We start from the raw sequence: 12,281 nt of genomic DNA, 5'->3' as shown, positions 1-12,281 counted from the left end.
GCTTTTGTGAAGCTCTGTTGCATCTTTATATTCTAACAAGGAGAAGATGGTAAATCAGAGTAATTGCTTCATCCCAAGGCACTTTTATATTGTAAAGGAAAAAGGTCCTGTTAAGAAACTCAAATTAACTTCTCTGTTTATACTATGTGGAAAGCCTCTTTGAAAGCTGCTTGTCATACAGCCTGGTGGTTTATTTATAATGGAACAATTCCATTAGAACCTGACACTTGTTCTCAGGGCACCAAGACGAAAGATCCCTCAGAAAAAGCGTTTAACCCTTGGAAATGCAAAGCTGTCGTTTATCTGTCATCTCTCTAAAAACTCACTGGAGGGTATTTACAAGAGAGAGTTGGAACAGTCATCATTTCCACTGAGTTAGAAATGGAGTTAGGACTCACCAAGTGATCAGTAAAGAACTGATGAATGTCCAGCGCCATGCTGCAGAAGCATCTTGTCTTTGTTAGTGTAATTACGGCATTCCCTAATTTTTAAGGAATTCACTGTACAGAATTCTGGGACTGGAGTATTAGTTAATTGGTAGTGCTGACTCATTTGAACTGCTTATCCCAGTTATATTTTATAAGCTTTAGAGGTATTCTTAGAGTTTACACTTATCACTCAAGGAGACTTAACAGATATTAGAAGAGTGAACTGAAATTGTCATGATCTGAAAATTAACACCCTTCTGCCTGGCATTTACTAGCAAAAGATGGAGATACCATTTGTCAAAGCCTGTCAGGGAGCAGGTTCCCCAGGGAGCCAGTGGAGCAGAGTCTAAGAATTCGGTTCCTGGTGCCAGACTGCCTGGCTTCAGACCCCAGCATTGTCGCTTACCAGCCAAAAGACTTGTACAAGTTAGTTAACCTCAGAGCCTCTTGTTTCTTCACTGGTAGATGGGGATAACATCTCTTGGGATTTTGAAAACTACTCAGTGAAATAATGTATGTAAAGTGTTTCATGCAGTGACTGAATGTAGTAGTAAAGTGTTGTTGTTATTAGCGAAATTTAATATGGACCTGATGGGCTCGGGAAGATGTTATAGATGGTCCCAAAAAGCTATTTTTCTTTGGAAAATTTGCGGACTAAATTTATCTGTGGGTGTTCATTATTTTGTGACTCCCTCTGTTTCCTAGTTTCACCAAAGCTGTGGTACAGGACAAATGATTCTGGCACAAACCACCCCCAATTCTTTTCCCATTCTTGTAGAACAGATCGGCAGCCCTGAGGCAGAGATCTGTGAATGCTCTCAAAGAGAGTTTCAAGATTAAATTAAGATTGACATCACCTTTGTGATCAGAGACGAACAAGTAAGGTTGGACTGACCTTTCCAAGGTACCTATGGTAGAAATAATATTGGGTCGTACTTACAAAGCTGATGGCAAAGCCAGTGGTATAATGCTGTTGGGGAAAATGGAATAAAGAGGTGTGGGAATGGGTTTACTTGACTCTACAAGAAAAGCCTAGTCTAAGTGAGCAGGGCAGAGTGATGTTCTTCAGGATTTAAGGGTTTGTTATATGCACCGTTGACCAGTCCTCACTCCTCAGCAGATCTTTAACTAGCAACCTCACCACTGTTATCACCAACACCACCACCCCACCACCCCACCCCTTCCCACCCCCCCCACCATCACTCCCATCACTCCCATGACCACCACCCCCATGACCATCATTACCAAGCCCTCAACATCCCACCCCCTCCCACTTACTGCCACCACCCCCATTACCCCCTCATCACCGACCCTACCCCCATTATCACCACCATTACCTCCATCACCCCCACCCCCACCTCCCTCCTCCTCATCAGCCTCCCCACCCCCCACCCCTCACCCCCAGTACCAGCACCAGCACCATGGCCACAACAGTTCAGGGCCTTGAAGGACTCTGGTTAGAGGATCCTTGCCTCTTTACCAAGCTGTGATTCCAACCCACCTTGTGTCTGTCTGACTTGCTTCTCTGACCTGCTCACTCTCTGACCACCTTCCTGTCTTTCAGTCTCCCAGCTCTGTATGTAGATTAAGAAAGTAATTTGCAAGTATACTTCAGCAGTCTTGCTTTTCTCTGACTGAAGAAGAGATTACTGATCTTTTATCATTTGCTTTATAAATAACAAGAGATGATAATTAGTTTGACTCATTAAGTTTAAAGCAATTGTTATAATTTTGCAGTGTTTGATTAAGTTTCTTTAATTATACACAGTTGTTGACGTTGCTGCTGCAAAGAACAGGAGAGTTTCTGTGAAACATCTCTCTACTAAGTGCCTTTTCTCTTTCCTGGTCTCCCCTGTGGCTGCCAGTGCACACTCCAGCGGCAGGTTAGCACTTTGTCCAAGGACTGTGAGTGTCTGAAAAGATTGTCTTTTCTGTGGTCAAGGTGTTTAAGGCCTGTCCTGATGCAAACTGTAAAGAAAGGGACAGGGTGTCTTTTGCTCTTCCCTGCATCCACCCTTCATTTATTTCCTCCAAACCAAACCTGCTCCAGGAAGGGATCGGATCAACTTATTTAGGGTAAGGAAACAATGACAAGGTAGCAGTGGAGCCAAACAAACAAATGAAACTTTAAATGTGGAATTCCAGCTGGTTGAAGAACTGGGGTGGTGTGGGGAGGGCAAATACTCTCAAAGACCACTTAATAGTAATTTGTGTATCTTGTACTTTTGAGCCCTTCTTCCCTTCACTGTCCTCTACCTGCCCTTTCCTCAAGACCCAGCCCAAAGGCAGTCTTTTTCAGGAAGCGCTCCGGATTCCCTGTGCTCCCTTCTACAGTGCCCCGACCACATGCTCTCAACATGCTCTTTTAGAATGGGCCCCTTCCCTCTTCTCCTCCTGTCTCCTGAACCATAGCTTCTCAGCAGCAGGAAAGGCCCGTTGCAGCCCTCGTTGTCTCCACTGCATCTAACACCATGGCTTTCAGGAAATGCTTTTGAACTGAAGTGAATTGTATTTCTGCTATATGAAGAGGAGGGTAGTTTTTAACCATGGAGAACGTGGTAACTTTCTTCAAAAGATCAGTGAGAGGTGGTTCTCTCTCTTCTCCTTGAATTTACTTGTTTTCCAGACCTCGACTCTGGACACATGCCACTAGGTAGGATAATATGTGTATGTGTGTGTGTGTGTATGTGTGTGTGTGTGTGTGTGTGTGTGTGTGTGTTTTAAAGAAGAAAACACTTTGACAATTCTAGTCAAGGGGTGCAATTAGCTATATATACCTTTGGCTGAAAGCCTCCTCCATGGGAAATGCAGTTTGTTTGCAGTGAATGTTCAGATGTAAACAGGCTGCATATGGACGAGCGCCGGAGAATGGAAAGCAGCCCCTCCTGGGCAGCCAGGCCTTCTGGGTCAAACCTGGGCTCCGCTGAGCGGGCGGCTCCACCAGCTCCAGCCCCTGTCCCCCCAGTAGGTATGCTTGGGCAGAGATGAGAGCAGGCTGAGGGATGGATAGGATTTCATGAAAATGGTGATACTAGCAGCCCTCGCTGGCTTATTACTTCAGAGTCGGTAATTTTTAAATTCACTCATCTGTGCTCTAGTCCACTCTTCTGTATTACAAGGATATCCTTTTATCTTGTGGACTGTGGAAAGAAATTGATTTTTGTCTTTTGTTTTTTGAGGACTGTAAACAATTTTAACAACCCAGCCTTTATTCCAGAATTCTCCTTTTCTCTCTGAATGCAAAGTAGCTTCCCCATGTCTCATTTGTCCTGTTTTGTTTTTGTGAGGTTCACATTCACCGTTTATTGATAGTGTGGGCTTGTAGACATCAGGGTTTAGGAAGTGTGCCCACCTCTCGCTCCTGGGTCACTCCTCTTCCTTGGATTGACATTGCTGTCTGTTGTACATGATGGCTTCTTTATGACGTTGTTTTGATGATCAAACTCTTATCCTAAGTTCCTTGATATTAAAAAAAGTTAGCCCAGCGGTGATATCCACCCTTGTCTTTCTCCAAGGGACATTGTAAGCATAATTAAGGGACAAACATGTGAAATGTTTTGAGCTCAGTAGAAGGGAGAAGCCATCAGGCTCAAAGGTATTACTGTTATTTAGTTTCATACTGTTACCATATGATCAAGAATACATTAATTTTGGAAATGGTGATAATTTCATGTTTGGAAATCTATTCCTACCTAATCAGCGTAATTGGCTTTGGCCTGAACCCTACACTTAGCTCATTTTATAGATTAAAAGAAAATAAAGGGAAATGATCAGAAATGTTTCTACTACATTTTTCATTGGCTGTTTTTTTTTAAATTCTAAAAATAAATAAGTCTTTTAAAGGGAGTTGATTAAAAAGGTTCATTTCCTGGGAATGTTATGCATCTGCAATAAATAATAAATAATATTGTAGCAGTTGGCTGCCTCCACTTTCATACAAAATAAATAAATACATTTGGTGACATACATTTGAGGAGCGTGATTCTTATAATTTTCATGGAAATAAGGAATAACTTTACAGATGATAGAGATTTTACCATCTGCTAGTAACAACAACAAAAATAACACAGCTCATAACACAAGGCTCTTACTGAGTTTAACGTATATATTGGCATGCCAGGAATCAGAATTCTCTACAACTTTAGCCAACCATCCCCAGGGAAGCTGACCTGACTTTCAGCATGTCAGGGGAAAGGTTCCTTTTCTTCTAAAACAAATGGCTTGGTCTTTACATTGCTTGAATGGCATAGGAGGAAAGAGGACTGAGTTTTGATGGTGAGAGATCAAGAGAAAGGCACTCTCCGGAATTGTAAGTACCTACACAGGTTTCACTGGTAATTAGGGGAATGGTAGACTCACTGTCGAGAAGATACTGTCTTTATGAGTTAAAACATTTAGTATTGGTAGGAAAGATAAGAGTTCAGACACTTAGAAAAAGATGGCGGGTGGCAAGTCCAGACTTTCTCTACAATGACATTTGCTTTAGGCAGGTGACACTTTAGTTTCCAAGGCCTGACATGACAGGTGGGGGCCGTGGTTCTAGTGAAGGAGAAGGGTCAGGTGGGTCACGATTAGGAAGAGTTGAATGCTCAGTGAAGGCAGGAACAGGACTGCCTTCCAAGGAAGGAGAAGAGAAGCCAAAGGGAAAGCACTGAAGAAGTATTGGCTCTCTCTTTGGGTTTCCTTTGCTCTCTTCTGGAGAAGGTGGGGATGATTGTCATTTTTGGTCGTTCTTGTTTCATCTGGTGGCATGGAGGGTACTCCATGGCACAAGCATCACGCCAGTCCCGTTAAAGATGGCTAGTGCATTTCTATTAGCAGGCTACATGTGGGTGGTCCTGAGGGTGTTCGATCTCCTTAGATTGAGAAGGCATAGTCTGGGTGTGCAGGCAGAGCCTCATTAGAGAACTTTAGCCAGCAGGGGTGTGCATCTTGGAGTGCTCTTGGTTACTTTAAATGGATTGGGGGCAGGTTTAGTCAAAGAGGAGCAACTTGCCTCTCACCTCCAGCTTCCCCATATTTTGAAGTGATTCTTACTCCCTGACCCTGAAAATGCAGCAAGTCTGATAGCTGCCTAATTGATTATGGCTTTTAGCCTAATGCTCAAAACATCTAAGCCACGGTGCAAAGTAGGTAGAGTTTATCAATTTGTTTTCATTGCTATACTCTAATTGTCCCTCCCTTTTTTGTTACACCTCCTGTTTGGACCCTGTTTGGACCCTGATGTCCTGTGCCCTTTCCCCTGGCCTTCGGCAAAAATGCTGACAAGCTCATGCACGTTCAGAGATACTGAGGGCTGATCAGGTTAAAGTGTTTCCCCTTCTTGTGGTGTCTACATTTCTTACAGGGGTGAAGACATCTTAAACCAGAGGAATGACTCTCTAGTTGTGGAATTTCAGTCGTCAGCCAGCAGATGCAGGAGGTATTATTTTGGGCATGGGGGCCTCTCAGAAGCCCTGAAATCATCCTAAACGACCACCTGCCTGCTCCATGTCACATAAGGCCACTTCATGCATCACACCAGTCTTGTGTGTGTGGTTGGTTTGACCTGCCCGCGGGTGGTGAGCATGTTTGCGGAAGTCTCTGTGCGTGGAGTTGAGCACAGTAGGTGCTTCCTGGGTGTCGGCACGCCCGGAACGGGGAAGAAGGGCAGTGCATGCGATGCAAGCTTCTTTTTCTGGCTGCAGATGCTGGTATTGGTCCCAAAGTGAGCAAGTTCATAGTAAAACTCGAATTCACTTCTTGGTTAAAGCTCACTTCATTCCCATCCACAGCATGAGTTGTGTGTCGTCAGAGCGGTCTCCATTTGAAATCCATGGAATGTTCATGAAAACTGGGGTTTCATATTGCAAATGTCCACAAGCAGGGCAGGACAATCATAGCTTCTTCTTTGAACTGGAAGCCTGGTTCTGTGAGTAAGAGTGTCATTTTCATCTTATGCCTCCTTTATGCCAGTCGCTGTCACTGTAGCCACCCAGAGAACTCTTAGTGATGGCGATGTCGGAGCTGTGGCCTCTCAGTTGGTAATGTTGTGGCTGCAGCCTCCGTTTATGTGAAGGTCACTGGTTGGATTCCCCAGTCTAATAACTTTGGGTAACGTACTAAAGATGAATTAAAATGCTAATAGGTGACATGTTCTGGGTAGTTTAACATTCCCTAATCTTAAATTTAAATGAAATGCCTTAGGTGTTCTCACAGCCTGGCTGGAAGCGTATTTAGCATTGCCCCTTAGCAAATTTAAAGTATGTTCTGTCCACCCGGGCAGAGCTAGGAGGATAAGCGGTATTTATTTTACGATCATTTTATTTGTGTCCTCTACAGCTACATGACACAGTATTCTCTCATATACTCAAGGTAGCAATTTACCTGAAACAAAACAAGATGAAACAGAATCTCACTCTTTTCGTATGTTTCTGTGAACCCACAGCTCCTTTCATTATTAACAACATTTAAAAGCAGTGCATTGGAGTTTGGGCACCTAAAGCCATTCCAAAGCCATTTTGTAGATTACCTTCACGTTTAAACCTTACAACGCCATGAAGCATCCCTGTTTTATAATGAAGACACTGGGGTGCAGAGAGATTGTGTGGCTTTTCCATCATCATGTCGCCGGTTCTGGGAGAACCACAGTCAGTAGGCAGCTGTCCTAGCTCCCAGCTCAGGCGCCTGTGCATTAGACCAAGTGGGAGCTCGAAGCAAAACAAGGTCACTTAAACCAAATGCTTCTGCTAGGAGATGAAGACAATGCTCATTCTGAGGGACATGTCAGTTCTCCACTGAGGCCAGATTTCTTTACCTACTGAGCTGAAAAAACAAGTGTATTTCCTTCCTTCAGTGAATGGGTCACTTCCTTATTACTAGTTGAATTAGCCCCTTTATTTTCTCCTTATTAGGGGGAAGGAACACTATTTCTCCCTTAGTCCTCCCAGTTATCTGGTGTCTGGTCACTTCATAATTGTATTTTGGGAGAATAGATATTAATTTTCTTTAACAAAAAGGCTGAGATCCTTGATGACACACCATAATTCAATTTCCGTTCTCTCCCTGCGTTGCCTGCACCCCTTCCTCCTGGCACATTTTTCATAGTTAGGAGGAGTGATAGTGTCAAATATATCAGAAGGAAGAATTGATTCAGTAGTAGTTTGACGACTTGACTGATTAACAGAGATCAGAAGAAGGCTCATAACTGTGAAAACCACTGCAGCATGGAGTTTTAACAGCTCTTTAGGGAGCTAGTTAATGAAAGAATCACTACAGAAACAGCCATGCAAAAAAAAAAAAAAAAGAAAGAAAGAAAGAAAGACAAGAACAGGAGCATTCCCATATAACACTCAGAGGCTATGTCATAAGGGGAAATATGCTCATAATTTCTATTTACACATCGCTGTAATTACTGTCTGCCTTAAGATTACTTTCAGTCTTCTCCTGTTAAAGTTGCTTAGATATTTCCTGTCTTACATATCAGGCAGAGAGGTCTAGTACTGGTTGGAACTTGCCCTAAGGATTTTTTTTTTTTTGCTCCTGAAGAATGTAATTATCAGATTCCCAAGCTTGATTAGACTGGCTCTAATCTGATCCTTGTTCTCCTTATCACCTCCATTCATCCATGAGCCAGATTTCTGCACTCAGGTGAATGTTCCACTGGGCTTTTGCCTTTAACTTTTTTTCTGTGTGGTTGTTCTTTTTTCTTTCTCCTGATGCAGTGTCTATGAACCAGATAGAAATGTGTTACGGAGGAAAGAACGAGAAAGAAGAAATCAGGAAACTCAGCAGGATGATGGCACATTCAATTCAAGTTACTCCCTCTTCAGCGAACCCTACAAGGTAGATGGTTTTCAGTTGTTCATCTTCTCCGCCACTTGTACCTCTCCCTCTGTGATGGCAGCATCTCCTGGAAAAGTTGACCAACCACACTTCAGCTGCTTTTCTGCCTGCTAGGCCAGGAAGACAGCTCAGCCACTCAGAATGAGGTCTTCTCCCACAAATCTTGGTGTCTAGTTCACACGACTTGACTGCCTGTTCCCTCAGTAAAATGTAACTTTTCCTTAATAATGAGAGCTGCTTGCTGTGATTTTTATCCAGAGTATAGACTTCATTTCTGCATTGATTTTCAAAGTCAATGCCACTTGTAGTATTTTTGTTTTTGTTTTCTGAGTTATTAGGAAATGAAAAAAGGTTGGGTAACATATTTGCCACACGTAGGTCATGCTACGGTCAGGCTACCTGATAGGGTAATGAGAAAAAAACTGCTGGATTGTTTCTCACTTACACCAAAGGCTGGAGATGTAAGCTGTCTTCCAAAATGAAAGACTTTCTGAGATTTCACTAATATCTGAGGTCGGCACGGAACCATGGGTAGTTTAGGCTGGTGGCTTCTTGCACATTGAGACCTGTGTTCATTTTAAGCTGTATGCTGACTTCCTCTGCCTGTCATTCTGGGTTTCTGACAAGAGTAATTATATACTTAGAAATTGGCAGCAGAACAATTTGAGCCAAATTTGAATTTTCAAGAAAAGCTTCCAAAGGGACTATAAAAAAGAAAAGAAACCCCAATCCTGGAAAGCCTCAATCCTGACGGTTTTGTGAAGCTACGGTGGTAGATTCTCTGATTTCCGTAGCTGCATCACACCAGTGAGGATAGATTCCCTTTTGATGTAATCTGAGGCTCTTAATGGCTTCCTGGTCTTCACACGATGCAGTGTGGATGGACTTCAGAGATGATGATTTTGATTTCATCTCCCAGCTCTCATGCTGAATGTGACAACCCTGACTCTGTGAGCCATCAACGCAACTCTCCGTTGTCTCCTGTGTTTCTCTTATCTCTAATGACAGGATGCTTGTTGTGTTTTTCTTTTTCCAGACGAACAAGGGGGATGAGCTCTCCAACCGGATCCAGAATACTTTAGGCAATTATGATGAAATGAAAGACTTTTTAACTGATAGATCTAATCAGAGTCATCTCGTTGGTGTTCCCAAACCCGGGGTTCCTCAGGCTCCTGTGAACAAGATCGATGAACATTTTGTTGCGGATTCAAGAGCCCAGACTCAGCCGCCATCTGTCTGTAGCACTGCGTCTTCCACACCAGCAGCTGTCCCCGTGCAGCAGAGTAAGCGGGGCAGCATGGGCTGGCCGAAGGCTGGGCACCCGCCATCAGATGGCCAACAGAGAGCAAGTAAGCACGGACACAGGTTGCTTGATTTGAACAGATCTGCTAACCCAAAGAACCATAATAAAAAACCTAACCAGTCTGTGTCGAGCCCCTCATCCTCATCTTCCTCTTCTTCTTCCTCTTCTTCTTCTTCTTCTTCCAACTCAGCACAACAAGGCTCTCTCAGGACCTTGCTTGGAGATGGTGTGGGCAGACAGCAGCCACGAGCCAAACAAGTGTGCAATGTAGAGGTGGGTCTTCAGACCCAGGAAAGGCCCCCTGCTATGGCAGCCAAGCACAGCAGCAGTGGACACTGTGTTCAGAACTTTCCTCCGTCCCTGGCTTCAAAACCCAGCCTGGTCCAGCAGAAACCAACTGCATACGTGCGGCCGATGGACGGCCAAGATCAGGCTCCTGATGAGTCTCCAAAGCTTAAGTCGTCCACAGAAACCAGTGTGCACTGCACGTCCTACAGGGGAGTCCCGGCCACTAAGCCGGAGTCCGCCAGAGCCAAGGCCAAGCTTTCCAAGTTCAGCATCCCCAAACAAGGAGAGGTGAGTCTTTTCTCAATGGCACCTACGTACATCTGAGTAGTTCTCAGTGACGACTTGACAGTTATAAATTCAGTGCCCATGTTTCTTAATTTTCGGTATGTGAATGACTTCGTGTGGTAGGATTTGTAGCAATCGCTAAAGGAGAATGTACACATAACTAATGATTTCTTAAAATCTCAAATTGATTAGCACCATCTTTCTTTAAGTTCCAGCATATGCAGTTATGTGTCTCTGTTCATTCGGGAAGGAATGTTTCCTTCCATGTTTCCTTCAAGGGATTTTTTTTTTTGTGAAAGAGCCAGTGTTAACATGGATATTATATATTAGAAATAAAAGTATTGTTAGGGCCATATATAAAGAGGTCAATTTTTATGTAAGAGAGTTCAGAAGTTCAACATTTTTGTAAGTTTTGAAATGTTCCAGGACATAAAGGAAACCTCATAATGATTTTTAAAGTAATTATTAAATGACTCAGTATTGAATATGGTGAATATTCAAATGTATCAGATGTCCCATCCATATTAGGATACTTAAAATCCAGGTTAATTGATGTTACTCAAGTAAGGACTCTCCTTGTCCTGTGAAAATGATCTTAGGTTATATGATGAGAGTGAAATCTTTTAGTTTAGGCTTGTGTCTTGAATTTAATCGGAAGTACTTATTTATTGCATTACAAACTGTGTAGATGCATGTGTGGAATATGAGAACTCAAAAAAGCAAATCACATAATCACAGAGGTAGGAAAGAGTCTAGTCTACTTGAACAGTAAATCTGGATGGAAAATGAAGTCTTGTTTTAGAGAGGCACATTTCATCCTATATTCCAAATTGATGACACTTGTCAAGAGCACACGAAGAAGTATGCATACACATTTTTTTGTTTGGCTGTGATGTGGTATACTAACATAGAATGTGAATTCTAGAGCATTGGACTTAGGAACTATTCCGTTTCTTTTTTTCTTTTTGTCATATTCGGTTGTAAAGAAGGAATCACTCTGTGGCTAGCATATTCTTTGTATCTTAATCTGATTTAATCACCAAATAAAACACAAATGATTTGATGTTTCTTGTTGGGAGTCTGACAAGGCTGACTTAATCATTTCTGAGCTGAACTCTCACCTCAGAAAGCACTGTGCTCCAATTGGGAGATCAACATATTGCCCTTAGAGAAGATACATTTTTTTAATTCCGAGATATTTACACAGGTTCTAATGAGGAAATTAAGTGATGTGTACACGACTGACTCCTTTTGATTATTCATTTATGATGGATCACATAAAGTATTCTTAGGAATTAATAGTAGCAACATATAACTTCTGCAAGCATTTATGTTTTGAAAAGTTTGTAGGAAACACGTATTAATATCACCTCATAAAACTGAAATTATCAAGTCCTTTGATTTGTGTTATCATCATCAAATGACCTGGCAAATAAAACATGGCTTATCCTTGAACAGAGGTGACTGTAACCGCCAGGAATTCATTATAATTTTAATCCCAACTGATTCCTTGTTAAAATGATTTTTATGTGCCAGAGAAACTTCAAATTCATTAGGTAGTAATTTATTTATTTACTTTGTAACCCAATGAGTTGATAAAGCCCTGGTTAAAAGCCAGTTTGTGATAGCCAGTTCAACCTTATGCAGATAACTGTACAGTCTTCATTAGGCTTTTGGGTATGTCATTAATAACGTGGATACTTTCAGGACGCCCTTCCAAGACCCCAGATTGGGAATGACACATCGTACTACGGTTCGGTAATCACAGAAAGAGGGAAATGCCTGAGATAGAAAGTCATACCAAGAAAAATTAGAGCTTTTCCACAGGAAGTGTTTCGTTTCCCCCATGTAATGACATTGAGCCTGTCCACTTGCTCGCTTCCTAACTTCTGTACTGAATACTTTAAAGAGGCCAATCATGCGTTGATAGAAAAGACGTAAGAAGTGTTGTTTGCAGAACAAAGTTGTAATTGGTGGATCTGCTTTTTTGTTTTTGTTTTTATGTGTGGGTTTTTTTTTCTTTTTTTGTAGGGGAGATAATACAGTCCTTATTTTAGCAAAAAACTGCATATTATGGAAAATATGGTAATGCGAATTCTGCAGCACTCGTGTGTTGCACTCCAGTCTTGTATAAGAAGAAAATGACTCTTTCC

The 12,281-nt window shown here is 42.3% G+C and overlaps 1 protein-coding gene across 5 annotated transcripts in view; it reads left to right on the top strand.

Annotated features, from left to right (window-relative positions):
- The window catches only part of AFF3 (AF4/FMR2 family member 3), a 551,602-nt gene that overhangs the window by 117,790 nt on the left and 421,531 nt on the right, over nt 1-12,281 (top strand). For 3 of the 5 annotated variants that reach the window (XM_040623576.1, XM_040623577.1, XM_040623575.1), the window contains exons 3-4: nt 8,132-8,252; nt 9,289-10,131. In XM_040623576.1, coding sequence (XP_040479510.1) covers nt 8,132-8,252; nt 9,289-10,131 — 964 coding nt within the window. The remainder of the gene's footprint in view (nt 1-8,131; nt 8,253-9,288; nt 10,132-12,281) is intronic. The other 2 variants (XM_040623579.1, XM_040623578.1) reach the window with 1 other exon arrangement.

Source organism: Ursus maritimus, unplaced genomic scaffold, assembly GCF_017311325.1.
Source record: "Ursus maritimus isolate PB19 unplaced genomic scaffold, ASM1731132v1 scaffold_6, whole genome shotgun sequence".
Lineage (NCBI taxonomy): Eukaryota > Metazoa > Chordata > Mammalia > Carnivora > Ursidae > Ursus > Ursus maritimus.
Note: the sequence above shows the minus strand (reverse complement) of the source record. Positions and strands in the feature narration are given on the sequence as shown.